The 19,939-nt window shown below is 40.1% G+C and overlaps 1 protein-coding gene across 3 annotated transcripts in view; it reads right to left on the reverse strand.

The window, feature by feature from the left end:
- Positions 1 to 19,939, reverse strand: part of KIF24 (kinesin family member 24) — a 75,153-nt gene that overhangs the window by 16,923 nt on the left and 38,291 nt on the right. For all 3 annotated transcript variants that reach the window (XR_005366928.1, XM_038552625.1, XM_038552624.1), the window contains exons 4-8: positions 19,123 to 19,220; positions 15,207 to 15,422; positions 9,651 to 9,738; positions 2,483 to 2,604; positions 1,579 to 1,684 (exon numbers count right to left, since the gene is read on the reverse strand). Coding sequence is in view for 2 of the 3 variants with exons in the window: in XM_038552625.1 (XP_038408553.1) it covers positions 1,579 to 1,684; positions 2,483 to 2,604; positions 9,651 to 9,738; positions 15,207 to 15,422; positions 19,123 to 19,220 (630 nt within the window). In the remaining variant the exon portion in view is untranslated. The remainder of the gene's footprint in view (positions 1 to 1,578; positions 1,685 to 2,482; positions 2,605 to 9,650; positions 9,739 to 15,206; positions 15,423 to 19,122; positions 19,221 to 19,939) is intronic.

A 19,939-nucleotide genomic window follows, 5' to 3' on the forward strand; every position in this document is an offset into this window, starting at 1 on the left:
AGAACAGTGCTTTCCCAATATGAATATGTCAGCCAAGTGCAAACTATAATGTGTAATAATAAATTTTTAGTAGCCACATTAAAAAAATGAAATTAATCTTTTTAAAAAAGATTTTATTTGAGAGAGAGAGAGAGGGAGTGCATGAGTGAGGGGAGAGGCAGAGGTAGAAGCAGACTCCCTGCTGAGCAGGGAGCCCAATGTGGGACTTGAGCCCAGCACCCTGAGATCATGATCTGAGCTGAAGATAGATGCTTAACTGACTAAGCCAGCCAGGCGCCCCAAAATTAATCTTATTTAAATATTATATAATCTAAAACATCCAAAAATATTGTTTAAAAACCTAGCAAAAAAATTATTTCAGCATGTATTCAGTATGAAATATTAATGAGAAACCTACTTCAAGATCCAGGGTATATCTTACACTTAAGCATCTCTCATTTCAGATGAGCCACATTTGAAGGGTTCCTTAGGGGCTACCTACTGTATAGCACAAGTACAGATCTTAACCACTTTACAGAAAACACAGAGGATAGAGTATGATGTTAAAAATCAATGTGGGCATGCAGTCAACCTAACCCGGAATGTGGGAAATCTTATAGGACAAGTGACCTAATTTTCTTCAACAAATACATTGATATTAAAAGAGAGAGAGTACAGAAGAACTGATACGGAATAAAAAAGACTATCAAAAGCAATCCAAGGGTCCTGTTTACAACTTGACTTGAACAAACCAATGGTGAAAAGACATTTATGGGACAACTGGAGAAATGATAAATCTTACTGGATAATAGATAACATTACATAATTATTTCTTCTGGTATGATAATGGCATTACAGTTATGTTAAAAAATAAGAGTCCTAATCTCTGAGATAATGAAATATTTGTGGAAGAAATGACAGGATGACAGGAGATGCTTTACAATAATTCAACCAGGGGAAGGAAGGGTTGGTTACATTTTTTACATGTTGAAGCTGGGTGCAACAGCTTCAATATTTGAGAGATCACTATACAACTTATTCTGTGTTTTTATGTTTGAAAAATTAATACAATTTAAAAACTTGATGAGAGAGAGAAAGCTTACCTAAGTTAACTATTCAGCAGCTGCAGAAACATTTTTCTGTTCCTAAGGGACTGACCAGAAGAAGAGAAGGCAGGGACAGAAGAGAAGAGTTGCCTAGAACTGCTGAGAATCTGACTGGGCAGCCTCCATCTCCAACTCTGGAATTCCACTGTCAGATAAGACCATGCCCTTGCTCTGCTGATTCTACCCCACCCCACCTTCACCCACTCTAGCTGCATGAGAAGAGGGGCAAAATCTCTCAAGAAGGATTTTATTATTTTTAAAGATTTTATTTATTTATTCTACAGAGAGAGAGAGAGAGCGTGTGCACAAGCAGGGGGAAGGGCAGAGGAAGAGGGAGAAACTGGCTCTCTGCTTAGCACAGATGTGGAGTCTGATGCAGGGCTCGATCCCATGCATCAGGGATCATGACCTGAGCTGAAGGCAGAGGCTTAGCAAACTGAGCCACTCAGGCACCCCCAAGAGAATTTTAGTTGAAAGTTTTCAAACAACTTACAGCCAGAAGACTCTGGTTTATTTCTGCGCCTTCCATCTTTGTCTGTCTATCTGAGTCTCTGGCATCTGCTGCTCTTTCACTGCCAGCCAAGTCAATAAAAGAGATCCTAGAGAAAAGACACAGCAGTGATAACTTCTTGGGGGCTTTGGTTTATTTTTACACCAGTCAGCATTTTGGGGCAGCAGGAAGAAATGAACACTGGACCATCCTCTGGAAAGAAAAGACATACTGTCAGCTTTCCAAAAGTATTCTAAGATTTTAATCTGTCAGCTGTTGCTGGTAGACACTTCTGTTGGTGTTAATCATTTGTGAGAAATTAATAAAGCATTCTTCCCATAAAGCTAAATGACTACAATGCAAATTACTTAGGTGACCACTTAGATAATTAAAGAGAAACTTTTGTGGGCTGCTTTCCAGCCAAAAAAAAGAAAAGAAAAGAAAAGCTAAAAAAAAAAAAAAGACTCATTACTCAGAGGTGAGATAGGCTCATCCATCAGTGTGGCAGAGTTTGCTAAGATAGCACCAGAGAAGCAATGAATGTACTCAATTGTCTTATGGCTTCTTTCAAGAAGGATAGATTAATTTTCTCTCTTTTTTTTTTTTGGCCTATAAGCTGAGATGCATTTCCTACTATTTCTTTGCTGATACTGTGTTTCACATTAGAAGCAATCAATGTCTCTTTTAATAACTTAGGCTTGACCAACAATAGGTCATTACTTCATGGTTAATCAACTGATGGCACTTTAATACAATGATTTATTTCAGAGCTAACAACTCTACTCTGTATCTCTGATATTTATTAAAAACTCCATGGTGGCAGAGTGTCCTGTTGTTGATAACACATATTTCAAAGTCACATTAGAGAAAGGCAGACAATGCAATTCCTTGCATATTTCCAGCTTACCTGCCAAATGTCCTCTTGGCTGAATCTTTGATCTGAATTTGAATGATAGCATGGGAGCGGGAGGAGTCTGCATTAACTCCAGTGGCCCCGGTGCTGCGCTCTTTGCTGCCCTTCAGAATCACCTGAAAATAAAATCCATAGGGTGATTTCCCCAAGAAGTAAAGCCCTCCCTTCCCCCGAGTTGGCTGAAAGCAACAGAGACCAGGCATATGACTTTGTCAGTACCCTGTAGTATTTTCCTTCTATGTAGAAAGCTGCCTAAACATTAAATCATACAGAATAAATAAATATCCAACAGCAATACAAACAATGTGGAATACTAACCTTGGGGGAGCACATTCAATAGCTCAAGAGCTAATTTACTTCTTGATCTTATATATTCTTTTTAATATCTTTGATAGATTTAGCCTGACTACAATCTCTACGGCATGACTGGTCTCCAAGGCAAGGTCCCATAGTACCCATCTATCTTATTAACTAAAGCAAAGGACAGAATCCATGTGCATCATGGAATGATTGATTATAACCACCTGTTCCACCAGGATGCACTCATAAAGAAGGCCAGGCTGAAGAGTGTGAAAATGAAGTCATGAGCTATCACAATTGACATAAGCCCGTGATTTCCCTTGAGATCAAGTGCCCCTCCAAATAGGAGAAAAGATTAACTTAGGTCCCTCTGGCCCACAGGGAAAGGAGTAGAGGTGAAGCCTCAGGATAGGCCTTTTGTCACTGATAGTACAGGAAAGCCATATAGGAACATGCTGTCCTGATTTTTTAAAATTATTTTTTATTTTTTTAAAGATCTTATTTATTTATTCATGAAAGAGAGAGAGAGAGGCACAGACATAGGCAGAGGGAGAAGCAGGCTCCCTGCGGGGAATCTAATGTGGGACTTGATCCCAGGACCCCGGGATCACAACCTGAGCCAAAGGCAGATGCTCAACCACTGAGCCACCCAGGCACCCTCTGCTGCCCTGATTTTAGATAGAGGGAGGAATGTTGATTATTGAGAATCAAAAAGGTGAAGAAATATTTGATAGAGGAGTGCCTGGCTGGCTCAGTCAATGGAATGTGTGACTCTTGATCTTGGGGTTGTGAGTTTGTGCTCCACGCTGGGTATAGAGATTACTTAAAAATAAAAAAATCTTTATTAGTATATGTTGAATAAACTCAAAAGGCTGATTTGCGGGGCACCTGGGTGGCTCAGTTGGTTGAGCATCTAACTCCTGGTTTCAGCTCAGGTCATGATCTCAAGGTGGTGGGACTGAGCCCTGGGTGGGGCTCTGCACAGTCTGCTTGAGATTCTCTGTCCCTCCCTCTTTCTCTGCCTCTCTCTGTTTATACTGTCTCTCTGTATATAAATGAATAAAATCTTAAAAAAAAAAAGGGGGGGGGGTTGATTTGCTCACAGCTATTGTGGGCAGAACCAAATTCCATATCCAGTACGTCTGACTCCAAAGCTCCTGTGGTTTCCACACTGTCAGGGACTTATGATAAATTTATTTGTTTTCCAGTGAATTAAGGGTAAGGAAGTCCTCAAATCAAAATTTTAATTTATATTATACTGAACATAGCCACAGTTCCCAAATTAAAAGTCTAAAAGCTTCCAGAATCAAATTTCAACAACAGGTCATAAAAACATGCAGGTACTTTTTAAAAGTTTAACTAATAATAAGTTCTTGCATGGTTTAAGCAGTTGTGTTTCTAAAGATTATCTGTGTATGAGATTTAGTATATGTGCTGCCGAAGTGAGCACTATCTGTGTATGAGATTTAGAATTGTATTTTAGAATCAAATTTTAGATACACTTATTTTGTACATAATCTGCTAAGAGTATCAAAAGTATCTGATAACTTTTTTTTATAAAGAGAAGAACCTGTTAATTTTTAACACTGGATTTTCAACTGCATGGCTAGAATGTTATGCTAATTGGAAATCACAAGAGTAAGAGCAGTAGTCCCTTAAACCTGCACCGCTAACTAAGCTCAGATGCTGGCTAGGCCATGTAAGGCGTATCTGTAACTGAACCATCTAGTTCAACTGTGCTTCTTCATCGTGGCCTCTCTCCTGTCACTCTGACTTCATGCTTACTTAGACTGTAATGTCATGATTATGTGATGTTCTTTTTATCAAACTTTTATTTCCTTTTTCTCTATTAGAAAAAGAAGATGTGCTTACTGTGGAAAACTTGGAAAATACAGGAAAAGTATCAAGAAGAAAATACATACTTCCCGTAGTCCCAGAGTTAACAAGATTCTGGTGTAATTCCTTCTAGTTTTAGGGTTCTCACACCTCTTTTGCCTTGTTTGTTTGTTTGTTTTTGGTCTCTTACAAGCTCCGTGAAGAGACAGGGGAGATCTTTTAAATTTCTACATTTGTGTAAACAATATGCTTGATAAGGGAAGGAACCCAGAGAAGTTAGTGATTTATCCAAGTCACATAGGTCAAATATGGTCAGGCTAGGGATACAAGCCAGGTGCCCTCTGCCACATGTGAGAGTAATGATGCTACTTCTGCTGGGACATAGTGAGAGCTCAGAGGCCTTAAGGCTCTACCTAGCAAAAGGAACTGTGGATACTGAGAAACTCACAGGATGGTTTGTGGTTCAACCCTAGGGGAGTCAAGAAAGGTTGTCTTCTGGGATTCTATTACAGAGTTTTACACTTTGTTTTTCACGCACCTTGTCTACCTTGTCCATCATGATGCACTGGTCACCTGTGAGTGTGCAAACCTAACGTGTTGAGGAGTCCTTTCCTGTGTAAATGCCTTTTAGGGAAGGCATGAAAGAATTTCTGTTCTGATCATTTCCTCAGCTTCAGAAACAGCCTGAAATCACCATTCCTTTCAGAAACTATGAAATAAAGCAGCTGAACTCTAAGTAAAAATGACTCAGTTTGTGAAGATCATCAAACTTCTAAGTGACATACAGACTCAAGTGTAGTGGTTAAGGTAGTGAAGTCTGAAGTTAGAATGTCTAGGTTTACGTGACAGCTCTGGCATAGGTTGTGTGAACTTTTGCAATGAGCAAAATTTTACAAGCCACTCAACTTTTCAGAGCCCAGTTTCTTATCTATAAAGTGATAATCTCATAGGTTACTTATGAGAACTAAAAAAGATTATACAAGATGATACATGTAAAACATTTAGAATCATGACTGGGACATGGTAAATTCTCAATAAATACTCTTTTTTTTTTTTTTAAAGATTTATTTTGGAGAGAGAGAACACAGAGGGGAGGGGCAGAAAGAATCTCAAGCAGATTTCCTGCTGAGCCCTAAGCAGGACTCAATCTCAAGGCCCTGAGATCATGACCTGAGCCGAAATCAAGAGCCCAATGTTTAACCAACTGAGCCCACCCACTCAAGCCCCCTCCCCTCACGCAGTAAATACTCATTTAAATAAAAAAAAAATATTTTTAAGATTTTTAATTTTTTTTTTTTTTTTTGTGATAGTCACACACAGAGAGAGAGAGGCAGGCAGAGACACAGACAGAGGGAGAAGCAGGCTCCATGCACCGGGAGCCCGACGTGGGACTCGATCCCGGTTCTCCAGGATTGTGCCCTGGGCCAAAGGCAGGCGCCAAACCGCTGCGCCACCCAGGGATCCCCTTTAAATTTTTTAAAGTAATCTCTACACTCAGTGTGGGGCTCAAACTCAAAATCCTGAGAACAAGAGTCACAGGCTGGATTGACTGAGCCACCCAGGTGCCTCAAGATGTAAGTTCTTGAGGTACCTGGGTGGCTCAGTGGTTGAGCATCTGCCTTTGGCTCAGGTCGTGATCCCGGGGTCCTAGGATCGAGTCCCACATCAGGCTCCCCATGGGGAGCCTGCTTTCCTTCTGCCTACGTCTCTGTCTCTCATGAATAAATAAAATCTTAAAAAAAGAAAAAAGAACATCTTTGTGTAAACTTCCAAAACTTTCTTTTCACAAATATAAAACAACCAGAGTTTCATGCAAGAAATAGAGCTTTATAGATCAACATGAGATTCCATGGGCTGTCCAGTGCAAGTGAACCAAAAAAAAAAAAAAAAAGAAGGAAGGGAGCAAAAAATAGGGAATGCATTTGGGGGGAAATGCAAGTCTGGGAGCTGAGCAAAATTAGTGCAATCAACTTAAAAATCACTAGGTTCCCTTTTCTTCTCATTACCTTCTCCTCCTCCTCCTCCTCCTCCAATTCCTCCTTCCATAACTAAAGTCTATTAGGCAAGTTTCTAAATCTAGGTCCTTTAGACAGAACGAGTTATGTGAGTAGTGAAATGGGGACCTGCCACCAAGATAGTAGAGACAACTGCTGAATTCTGTTGCCTGGGAAACATTCAGGGACATTATTAATAGGAATAGATGTGGCAAACTGAGCTAGTGTCTCACCAAGCATTTTATGTATGTTATTTCCTTCCCTATCACCCAACCCAATCATCTATCATCCACATGTTTCAGGCTCAGAAAGGTAAAGGACATACTGAAGGATATATGGCACTGGGACTCAGGTCTGTCTGGTTATAAGGCTTTACTAAGCTTTCTTCACATATACCAAAGAAGGGCTATGAGCACTTCAGTAGTATAGGCATTGTATACACATTTAGTTTCTATCACTGGCATAGAACTGAGGCTCATCTAGGGGAAGCTTTCACCATGTGGACTCTGCTACCAATTATAGCTGGGGCAATGATAAAACATGAACAGATTTATTAGAAATTAGAGAATGGATACTCATAAGAATGTAAAATGGCTATAAAAAGGACTTAAAAATCTATAAATCTCTGCTACTAAAAAAGTACTCATCAATTCCCCGACAGAAGAAATCTTGATTCCAAATCTGAGAAATGTGATGAGTCAGTGTGTCCTCTGTAAAAGCAGGGAAGACCTGGTGCCTGCATTAAGACCAGGTAATAAAATACACCTGAAGGAGAAGGTCCTGGAGGAAGGACAATCTCGTGTGAAAAATGAGGCTACTAGTTAGTTGTGCAGGTAGGCAACAAGTGGCCATGCCTGAGTGAACCTGAGGGTGACACTCAAAGATGACACCAGACAGTGACATTTGAGTAAACACATGGGTGATACCTGAGTGAGCATGAACAGGAACACCTGAGAAAGTGTGACATCTGAGTTGGCAAGTGCTGTTGTTTCGAGTCAGTAAATATTTATGAGGGCATCCATAATTTATATCAACTTTCCACCTTGATCTCAGCTGGCTTCCTTGTACATCATATATATTACAGACTGAGAGTATTGATGACGATAATGATAACACACTAACAAAAAACTTCTTTCTGTTTTTCTTAGGAGATATATCTTAGGAAAGAGCAGTACACAAAACTCTTCAAGGGTAGAGGAGGTGATTTGACACAGATTGTCTGTTAACACAATGATGGCCCATAGCTAAGGAAAAGGGACTTCCTCCTAAAGTTTGCTCCTTTCTCATTCAGTTGGTTTAATCTTCAAGGATAAAGGTATTAGGGGAACGAACTCTCCTGCCACTCCCTGCCAAATGAAGGAATGGCTGGGGGAGGAAGATGCAAGAGGACCACAGTGAATAGGAGTATGAGAGACAATTTCCTTAGGACACCACAGTGGAGGGAGCACTGGACAGGTTAAGAAAGGTCAGTTTCAGGGAAGCCCCTTCAATACATCCCACAAACTTTTGTTCTGCATCTGCCTTTACAATTCCTAGAAAGGGGCTCTTGGCTCTTAGGTAACTCTAAATTAGCTCACTTATGTGCTACCCTCAAATTTTAGATCCCAGGAATCAGGAATATGATAATTACACAAATATGAAGTCCCAGCCCTTAAGCAAAATTTACCTATTTGTCCTAGGAAAAGGAAACTGTTACAAAAAGACATCAATAGTGGGTCATCTTGCCATTTCATACACCTAAGTCTCTGGAAGGGTATATTGTGAAGCTGTTTTAAAGGCAGGTTTTATCAAGTACCCAGCCTGCCCTTCTAGCCTTCTCTCTTTGACTCTAGGCAGGGTTGGTGGATATACTAAAAGAATGACTATAATGGCTGCAGGCTGCATGTTAGAATCACCTGGTGAGGTTTTTTTTTTTTTTAGATTTTTAAAATTTATTTATTCATGACAGACACAGAGAGAGAGAGAGGCAGAGACACAGGCAGAGGGAGAAGCAGGCTCCATGCACTGGGAGCCCGATGTGGGATTTGATCCCGGGTCTCCAGGATCGCGCCCTGGGCCAAAGGCAGCACTAAACTGCTGCGCCACCCAGGGATCCCTTCTTATATATTTTTGTAAGGTTTATATATAATAATGAGTAAGTGTTAAAAGATAAATTTTTTTAAGAAAGATTTTATCCATTTATTTGAGAGAATAAGAGAGGGGGGGGGGTGGAGAGAGAACACAGCAGGGAGGAGGGGGGAGGGAGAAGGAGAAGCAAACCCCCACTGAACAGGTCGCCCAATGTGGGGCGCCATCCCAGGACCCTGAGATCATGACCTGAGCTGAAGGCAGATCCCAACCGACTGAGCCATTCAGTGCTCTAAAAGATAACTTTTAATAGAAGAAGATTTAAAAATACTTTTGGAAGGATATATATAAAAAAAAAAACTATTAAAATTAGTTGCCTCAGTTTGAAAAGGGAATGTAAGGGACATTTTATTTTCATTGTACCTCTTGAATTTATTTTTAAAGATTTTATTTATTTCTTTGAGAGAGAGAACCAGCAGAGGCAGGAACAGAAGCACAGTGACAGAGACAGGCGGATTCCATGTTCAGCACAGAGTCTGACGCAGGGCTTGATCTCACAACCCTGAGATCATGACCTGAGCTGAAATCAAGAGTCAGATGCTCAACTGACTGAGCCAGCCAGGCACCTCTTACCTATTAAAATTTTTACTTAAAGTAAGAATAGTTCTCTCTAGCAGCTTTTCCTACTATCTTAGAAATATACATTAGCAGCCTGTGAAACTAGCACAGGAGTATCCCTCTCATGCATGAGGTTCTCCCATATGCTCTGTGGCAATGAAACAACAATCCTGTAGGGAAAGGAGCTGTCTTCTTAGAGGACTCATGTTTTATAAATGTGAAGAGGAATGCCTGTCATAGCCTTTTGGGTAAATCTGAGTCCATTTTACTTGTTAGATAGGAAAAATGAATTCTTTCTCTGTACTTAGGCTGTTGCAGGGGGTGGGTAGTAAGGAAAGAAGAGTTACCTCTAAGAGGAGCTCCACACTATCCACCTGAAGCTCTTGCAGTCCCACTATCTGTACCACGTGCTTGCTATCTTCTCTTGCAAAGAGCCTGCAGATATAAGAAGATGGTTAGTATGGCAGACCTGCTGTAATGGACCTTGTTCTTGCCTCCCCAGAAACCATTCCATCATTCTCCTATTAGATGGCAGTTCTGTTATTTGAGTGAGATTAATGTGTATGCTCCTGGTCTACTCCCACACCTCCTGACACCAGCTCTGGGCTTCAGAGATGTTCCTTGACTGTTGTAAACAAGTCAGCATCTTTGGCTACAATTAAAAGAATGAACATTAAGATCCAGACCTATGCCAATCAGTGGGTCATATATTCCTGGCTTCAGTGATTGGTTCAGGATTGGATATGGGAACTCTGCTGGTCCAATCAAAATAAAGTCCTAGTCTCTGGTTGTTAGGTTGCCTGGGAGTGAGGTGCTGGTGCTCTTTCTTTCTGGAAGTGAAAGTACATGGCCCTAGGAACAGTGGCAGCCATTTTGTATTCACCAGAGAGCCAATTTTGGAGGCTAACATCATAGAAAGCATAGCTGAGCAAAGAAATTAGGTCCTTATAACATCCCTGAACTGCTAGAGTAAATAGATCCTAAGGCCTGATTCTCCTCTAGGCTTTATCTAATTATATGAGCCAATGCCTCCCCTAAATAGCTTAAGCCAATATAAGTGGGGTTCTACTTTATTTCCAACCTAAGGAGTCTTGATATATCTTCCAAGGGAGGAGGAAGAGCTGGTGCTGTGACTGAATTTCTCAGGTCTGTATGTAAGGTTATGTGGTCTATCATCATTTTTTTTTTATTTTTATTTTTTGGTCTATCATCATTAAACCAGATACATCAAGGCACATGTATTGATTGAATCTATTAAAGACTCTAACATTATTTTTCTCCCTTAATAAGATAGTGATTGAAGTTAGGAATGGAATTCCATTGGGCAGCCCGGGTGGCTCAGCGGTTTAGAGTCGCCTTCGGCCTAGGGTGTGATCCTGGAGACCTCGGATTGAGTCCCGCATCAGGCTCCCTGCATGGAGCCTGCTTCTCCCTCTGCCTGTGTCTCTGCCTTCCCCGCTCCTCTGTGTCTTTCATGAATAAATAAAATCTTTAAAAAAAAAAAAAAAGAAGAATGGAATTCCACTTTACAGCCAAAAAAGGAAATAATTTTCTCAAAATTTTTTCTTTTTTTACAAAAGATTTGAGAGGGCAGCCCGGGTGGCTCAGCGGTTTAGCGCTGCCTTCAGCCCAGGGTGTGATCCTGGAGACCGGGGATCGGGATCGAGTCACACGTCGGGCTTCCTGCATGGAGTTGCTTTTCTCTCTCTCTCTCACTCTCTCTCTCTCTCTCTGTGTCTCTCATGAATAAATAAATAAAATATTTAAAAAAAGAAAAAAAATATTTGAGAGAGAGAGAGAGAGCATGCACACAAGGGTGGCATGGGGGGGGCGGGGAGGAACAAAGGAAGAGGTACAAGCAGATTCTCCACTAAGTGGGGAGCCCAATGTGGGGCTTGATTCCATGATCCTGAGATCATGACCTGAATGGAAACCAAGAGACAGAAGCTTAACCAACTGAGCTACCCAGGTGCCATTAAAAAACATTTTTCCTTAGTTTATGTTTCACCCCAAGTTTCTAAACTTTTATAGAAGGACTGGAAGAAATCAGCTTCACCAATCTCTGTGACCTCTCAGAAAACAACTATTGGTACAGTCAGGCTTCTGGAATAAAGGAAGGACCTAGCTTTCGGAGTCCTCATGTCATTCCTGAACATATTTTCCTAGGCCCTACACCCTAAGCTCACCCCAGAAAAGTTCCTAATGGACAGCCCAAAATGTATTGCTAGATTTTAAAATCTTATAAGCAAGAATATATATATTTTTTAAATTTATTCATGAGAGACACAGAGAGAGAGGTAGAGACATAGGCAAAGGGAGAAGCAGGCTCCATGCAGGGAGCCCGATGTGAGACTCGATCCCAGGACTCCGGGATCACACCCTGAGCCAAAGGCAGGCGCTCAACCGCTGAGCTACCCAGGTGTCCCAGCAAGAAGTATATTTCTATCACTTTTTATGCAAGGGTATAAAAACAATTTAACCTCTACTTTTAAGAGTTAATTTGCGGCTTCATACCTAATTGCAGTTTCAACCTCCCCAGAAGTGTGTTTTAACTTCTCAATCAGACGTTTTTTTGATAAGCACTAGTGAGGTAATCTGTCACATGAGCCCTCTCTATCCCTCTCAAAGGAAAATGAGGTAATCTACCTAATAAGACCCCCTGCGCTTCCCCACAAAGGAAGGTGATCTTGCCTGGAACAATCTTTTATTTTCTTTTGCTACTAACTTCCTTGCTCTAGCCTCCTTTCTATAAAAATCTTCCATTTTGTATAATTCCCTGGACCTCCCCTCTACTTGCTAGATGGAATGAGGCCCGATTCATGAATTGCTTAGAAAAGCCAATTATATCTTTAAAAAAAAAAAAAAAGTTAATTTGAAGATCCATAACTTTTGGTTTCTAGCTTATTAAGAGGTGGACTGATCATGTATGTTTCTGTTCACCTTTGTCAAAGTCTCACTATTACTTTTAGGAAATATATTTTATTAAAAAAACACACAGGATACAGCATAACAGCTCTAAACAGAAAGTATGCCATGAGTGGATCAGGACATTTCAGAAGTCCCAGGAAGATAGGCAAAAGAGATACTAATCAATTAGCCAGAGATATAAAAACAAAAAGAAAACACCTACAGCCCAAGACACTTGCAGAGTAAGTGTAGGTTCTTCCCTAGTGAGCCCTAAAAGGAAGCTTCAAAGAAAGGAGTTAGTATAATCCCATCTCCGTGGCTACAATTAAAGAGTGCAAACATACAGGGAAATATATGAGTAATTTATTAAAGAATGACACTCACAAATAGCTGACTAGACACCTTGACTGTCCCTTAACCCAAATAAATTGGATGGACGAATGGATAGACAGACACACAAACACAGCAGCTTGTATTCTCCTGCCAACTGTTCTTTAAACAAAGAGGACTTCAACTACCTCCATTTTGTCCTCAAATTTTCTAATTAGTTCTTTCCAGCTTATCTCTTCATTCAGGAAAAAGATCCTGCAGGCAAAGCATCCCTATAAGAGAATCCAAACTATCCCCTCAAGCAATAAGGACTGCCCAGAGCCAGCAAGCCCCCACTCAGGACTGACCCCAAGATAATGATCAACTTGACCTTCATGACCCACCTGGGAGTACCCACCAACCTTTGTCTTATATTTTCCTTACGTAAACCTAGAAGTATTTTTGGTACTTTGGAAGCAGTCTTTGAAATGTTAGTTTGCTGTCTTCCCAGTACTGGCCTCTCAGAAATAAATTTCTTTCTTGTTTCACCACCACTCATTTACTCTAACTTCGAATTTTGTCAGTGGCTAGTGGTTGACCTGGTCTGTTTGGACCCCCCAGAGCCAGATGCCAGCGCCCAGATACATTCTGACTGGAAAGAGCTCATAAATAAGTGCTGGGGCTTGGAAGAGAAGCTGTGATTGAGCTAACTTGAGGCTTCAGAACCAACAGAGAAGGTAAAAAGAAAAGCAACTCTCCTCCAAAGCAAACCCAAAGCAGAACCCTTCTTTATTTGGCAGTTGCTGTGTCGGGACAGAACCCTGAACACCTGTATATTCTCTGAATTGTGGCATACCTGAAGGTCCCCTTTCCTTTGGAATAGTCCACAGATGGCAGTCTGCCCAAGCCTAGTTGCTGGTTTCTCCAGTTTCACAACTTAATATCCTAGTACTCCTCTACCATGGGGGCCTGCCCTATCATGCTCTCCCTTCTGAACTCAAGCTGCTCTTCTACCCCCACCTCCCATTCCAGTGCTTGCCTGAAGCTTGTGGAATTTGCACATCCTTTTGGACAGCTCTGTAGGGGCTTGGATACCTTTGCTGGAGGCTAGTCTCTGTCATTGATTTAGCTTCCCCAGCCCTCTACCATGCTTAGCCTCAACTCTCTCTACTTGGTGTGGCTGCTCCCAACATGTCACAGGTCTGGTTAATTCTGTTATGACACCCTTTTATCTTTCCACGTCCCCTATTCCATCTCTCCTCCTTATTCTTCCAGTCAGTTGGTACCTTCACAACTTCATTGTTTCCTGCTCGATTGAAGTCATCTGTTTCAACCTAAATAAAACTTTATGCAGAAAAATACAATAGGGATTTAAAGTCAGAGTTACTGAATTCATTTCTAAATTACTGTATTATGTTGCATGGGCTTATAAGAGTTAAAAGTCTAATGTGAAGAAGAGAGATTTTTTTTTTACTGATTTCAGAAAACTATCATTAAATTTACCCTAAGATTATTGAGAGCAAAAAAATAAGAGAAAGCAGGAAATATTATTTATGGTTCTTCTAGTGTAATAATAGGTCAAAAGCATAGGAAAGGATTTAAGTACACGTTGACATCCTGACTTCCTGAAATCATGACCTTTTTCATAGACCAAAATAAAAGGGACAGTCTTTCAATAAACATTAGGATATTGATCACATAAAAATAATACTAATGCAGGGCCCCTGGGTAGCACAGTTGGTTGGGCATCCAACTCTTAGTGTTGGCTTGGGTCATAGTCTCAGGGTCCTAAGAATGAGCCCTGTGCGGGGGTCCAAGCTCAGGGAGGAGTCTGCTTGGGTCTCTCTCTCTCTCTCTCTATCCCCCTTTACCCCTCCCCATGCTTGCTCTGTCTCTCTCTAAAATAAATATTAAAAATCCAAATGGGGGATTCCTGGGTAGCTCAGAGGTTGAGCATCTTGCCTTTGGCTCAGGTCGTGATCCCGGGGCCCTGGGATCAAGTCCCACATCGGGCTCCCTGCATGGAGCCTGCTCCCTCTGCCTATGTCTCTGCCTCTCTCTCTCTATGTCTCTCATGAATAAATAAAATCTTTAAAAATAAATAAATAAATAAAATACTAATGGAAGGCTAATTTACATTTTTCTCTAGTTGAACTGATGGTTTAAAAAATATTCATCTGGGACGCCTGGGTGGCTCAGTTGGTTAAGTGTCTGCCTTTGGCTTGGGTCGTGATCCTGGGGTCCTGGGATCAAGCCCCGCATCAGGCTCCCTTCCTCTCCCACTCCCCCTGCATGTGCTTTCTGTCAAATGAATAAATAAAATCTTTAAAAATAAATATTCAGGGGAGCCCTGGGTGGCTCAGCGGTTTAGCGCCTGCCTTCGGCCCAGGGCCTGATCCTGGAGTCCCGGGATTGAGTCCCACATCAGGTTCCTTGCATGGAGCCTGCTTCTCCCTCTGCCTGTGCCTCTGGCTCTCACTCTCTCTCTCTGTGTCTCTCATGAATAAATAAATAAAATCTTAAAAAAAAAAGAAAAGAAATATTCATCTGATTCAAGAAACTTATTTCACAAAAGGGCACAAATATAACAAGGCCTCGCATTAAATCCCATGATTCCATGATCCTGTGGGACTCTGGCCTAAAACAACGATTCACAGATTTATAGTTTCCCCACTCATAATCAGTACCTTTTTCTTCTATTTAAGAGGTCATAAAGCTGTCCACAGTAGATTTCATAGAAGCTGATCCACACGAAGAGGTGCCTTCTTGGCTGGGATACTTCTAGTTGCCTGAAGATATCTTTGGCAGCCAGAGCATAGAGTCCTGGGTTCTGATGAGTTCCTATCATGGTGTAGGTCTTCCCGGCACCTGTCTGTCCATATGCAAAGCAAGTGGCATTGCCTCTAGGGGAAAAATAATTTGTATAACATATATACTAAGAGAAATGCTAATCTACACATAGATTTTTCATGACAAAAATCAGAAACAGAATCCTGTTTATAGCTGACAAAATTCAACTATACGCATACAATCCTTTAAGGAAAGAACAGAGCTTTACATTATAAAAATGTAGGAAGAAGAAAAAATATTCTCAAAGAAGGACATGAGTTTTTTAATAGGAATTTGTTATGGAACTGGTTATACCATAAGACAACGGCCCCACATTCTAGAGATCAAGTAGATGATTTTGCCTTAATCCTAAAAGGTAAGTTTGATGAAAGAAGTAATAGAAAATTGGGATGCCTGGGTGGCTTAGTTGGTTAAGTGTCTGTCTTCGGCTTAGGTCATGATCCCTGGGTCCTGGGATCGAGCTGTGCATCAGGGAGTCCCTGCTCCTTGGGGAGCCTGCTTCCCTTTCCCTCTATCTGCCACTCCCTCTGCTTATATTCTGTCAAATAAATAAATACAATCTTTAAATAGAGAATTAAAATAAATACAATAGACAATGGAAGACTATATGAACAAGGTGTTAGTGACTACTCATAAACATTAAGGAAGTTTAGACAGAGGTAAAATCAGTATAAGCAAAATAGTTGAGGAATGACTCATAAAAGAGCTTTTCTAAAGGCCTCAGTTTTCACTTTCATTAATAAATTAATAGGTTACTTGTTTTTTTAAGATTCCTTCTAGCCCTGACATCATGTGATTCTAAGTGAGAATCACTATTCCCGCATGTGGGTGGGTATGTGTGTGGTTAGGACTGTGAAGAACTGCAGAATTAGAGGTGAAGAAGAAAGACAGAGACTAATCTTCTGATCACATGTTTTCAGAGGAGCTAGAGGCCAAGATTATCTGAGTATCAGAGGCCCAACTATGTAGTGCAGAGCAGTAAGTGACCATAATGTTAAGTAGTAAGCAGCTATTGCAGACTCTTGAACAGGAATTGCATGGATGAATGATAAAAGTAGCTTCTTGCAGCAAGAAAAAATGTCTATGTACAGACACAGAGGTAAGGGGATACTGGAGGTGGGCAGAGAGATGAACATGAAGAAAGGAGCCTGAAGCCAGAAAGAAACCAAAGAATGAGTAATAGGAAAACGGCAAAGGAACCATGGAAGTGTGAGAAGAAAGAGATGGTAACTAATCAGATTTAAGCTGCTTGAGTAGAGACCAGTTACTCCTTGTCTTTTGAATCCAGGCTCCCAGCTGTATAGGTACTTGGATACACTGGTAGAGGCAGTGTGAGGAAAAGCATTAAAGGAGGAAAATGTGAACAAACTACAGAAGATTCAGCAGAATGAGACTAAAGAATAATATCTACCTTATCTTTAGAACATTTTTTAGTTTTTTTTTTTTTTAAGAGAGACAGAAAATGTGAAGAGGGGAGGGATAAAGGGAGAGGGAGAATGAGAATCCCAAGTAGGCTCCATACCCAGTGCACAACCCAATGCGGCACTTGATCTCACAACCCTGAGATCATGACCTGAGGGGAAATCAAGAGTAGAAAGTTTAACGACTGAGCCACCCAGGCACCTCATCTTCTGAACATTTTAGAGATGCGCTTTTTGAAAAACAACAAATATGGATATGAAATGTCTCTTATTATGGTTCGCAGAATGGATGCATTTAACTTGTACTTTTTAAAAAAAGATGTATTTATTTTAGAACTAGAGAGAATGAGAGCATGTGCGTGTGTGCACATGCATGAGCAAGGGGTGGGGCAGTGGGGAGGGAGATAGAGAGAATCTCAAGTAGACTCCCACAGGGGGGCTCAATCTCATGACTCCAAAATCATGACCTGAGCCAAAATCAAGGGCTCATGCTCAAGTGACTGAGCCACCTAGGCACTCCTGCACCTCTTATTTTTTAATTGGTACTGGCCTAACATTCAAATTCTAACTTTAGAAACTTGCTCTCTTAAAAAGTACTCCCTAGACTTGGTGCATAAGAAATTGAACCTGAAAGGAATCTCACTTTTTCAGCCTGCTCAGAATAAAAAAAAATTTTAATGACTTCTACAAAACAATAAAAAGAAAAAAACTGGGCAAATGAAGTTATCTGAATGGCCAATGAGCACATTTCTGAAAAGATTCTCAATTAGGCATTTGGGAAATTCAAATACAAACCAAAATGAGATCAAGTTATATACCCATTAGATTGGCTGAAATAAAGAAGACTGATGATGTTAAATATGGTGACATAGAAATGCAATTCACAGGGTGCCCCTGATACTCCCTGCCATACTCATGCTCTCTCTCCAATAAATAAATAAATCCTAAAAAAAAAATATTTTTTAAAGAAGGAAATTCGATTCACATATATTGCTATTGGGAATATAAAATGGGTATGTGGAGGTGCCTGGGTGGCTCAGTCGGTTTAAGCATCTGCCTTCAGCTCAGTCATAATCCTGGGGTCCTGGGGTCAAGCAACACATCAGGCTCCCTGCTTGGCAGGGAGTCTGTTTCTCCCTCTTGTGCTTGCTCTCTTGCACTCTCTCTCAAATAAATAAATAAAAATCTTTTAAAAAAAGAAATGAAATGGGTGTGTAGAAAACTGTTTGATACTTTCTTATAAACACACACCTATCCAATGACTCAGTAATTCCATTTCTAGGTTTCACCCAAGATAAATGAAAACATGTCCAAGAAAAAGACTTGACCAAGAATGTTCATACAGCTTTATAGTCCCAAACTGGAAATAACCCAAATGTCCATCAACAAGAAAATGGATAAGTTGTGGTATATTTATAGAAAGGAACATTATTCAGCAATAAAAGCTATGGATACATGCAACACGTACTAATACCAAAAAACATTATGCTAAGCCAAAGAAGCTAAGCATAAAAGAACCTATATGGGAATGATTCTATTTCTGTGACATTCTAGAACAGGCAAAACTAATCTATAGTAAAGGAAAGGTCAGTGGTTATATAAGACTTGAGGGTGGAAGTTGGAGATTTACTAGGAGGGTACATAAGAGAACTCTCTGGGGGTGATGGAAATGGTCTACTATCTTGTTTGAGGTATTGGTTACTTGGACAAATACAAGTATCAAAACTCATCAAACTTGAATACTTCTTAAGATCTGTGCATCTAATTTTATTTGAATTATATCTCAATATTTTTAAAGTTCTAAGAATTATTTTTAAAAAGTCAAAATACTCTGGAATCCGTGATTCTAGCAAGCTGTTTGGCATTTTCTATCTATACATGCCTATATTTTGAATAAACAACAGAGTCCTTAGTGCCTTTTCGGTCCCATTTAATGTTTATTGTGAATAATTATTTCAAAATTTAAAAAATACATCTATAAAAAACAGGTGACAGTCACTTACCTATCCCACTCCAGTGAAAAGAGTAACTGAACTATGGGTAGGATATTTAATTCCTATTATCAAAAGTTCAAACTACAACCATTTAAGCCTTTTTATTCTGAGGACTTTCATAAAATTATATTATTGACAACTTATATTTTTGCTGAAATTTTCTGAATGCTTGGTAAATCCAAAAGAGACAATGCACTCTTCAGAAGAGTCTAAATTCATCGGATTAAAACACAAATTAATGTCTAATTCAAAAAAATAAAAAACATAAATGATACTTATAAAGAAATATGTATTGGAAAACAGTATGAACCAAGCAAAGCAAATAATAACTATCATACCCATTGAAAATATGCTGAATGAGTGGGTGAGTAGTCTTCATGTATACATCCCGATTGGTGCATGCTTCACCAAAGACTTCATCAAAATAAAAAACATGCTGAAAAAGAAATGTGATTTTTATATAAAGAGGTATTTTCTGGGTTTTCTTCACTATTCTAGTTAACACATAATAAAGGTGCAAGTACGTTTTCAACTAATAGTAACTGACTATGACAAACTTAGAGATAAATAAGCAATCAATAACTATCAAATGATAGGGCTTTCTTAAGATCTCTGTAGATATGTTCTTACAATGTAAAAACAAAAGCACACGATTTTTGTTCTTTTTCTTTTTTAAAATATTTTATTTATTTATTCTGATAGAGAAAGAAAGAGGCAGAGACATAGGCAGAGGGAGAAGCAGGCTCCATGCAGGAAGCCCAATGTGGGACTTGATCCTGGACCCTGGGATCACGCCTTGAGTCAAAGGCAGATGCTCAACCACTGGGCTACCCAGGAGCCCCGATTTTTGTTCCTTCTTAAGTAAATTATGAGTACATGACAGCTAATCCTCCTTAGGTCCAGGAGAACTGAATTCTATGGGGGTTATCCTCATAGCCCAGCTAGGACTAGCATATTTGAAATTTGGAGGAATTATAAAGGAAGACTTCCATTTCATAGGTTACATAGCTGGCCTCCCCCCCCCCCAGTTTTATTTATTTAAAAAAGATTTTATTTATTTGAGAGAGAGAGTGAGCAAGAGAGAGAGCACAGGAACAGGGGCAGAAGGAGAGGGAAAAGCAGACTTGCTTGCTGAGCAGGGAGCCTGACTTGAGG

Source organism: Canis lupus, chromosome 11, assembly GCF_011100685.1.
Source record: "Canis lupus familiaris isolate Mischka breed German Shepherd chromosome 11, alternate assembly UU_Cfam_GSD_1.0, whole genome shotgun sequence".
Taxonomy (NCBI): domain Eukaryota; kingdom Metazoa; phylum Chordata; class Mammalia; order Carnivora; family Canidae; genus Canis; species Canis lupus.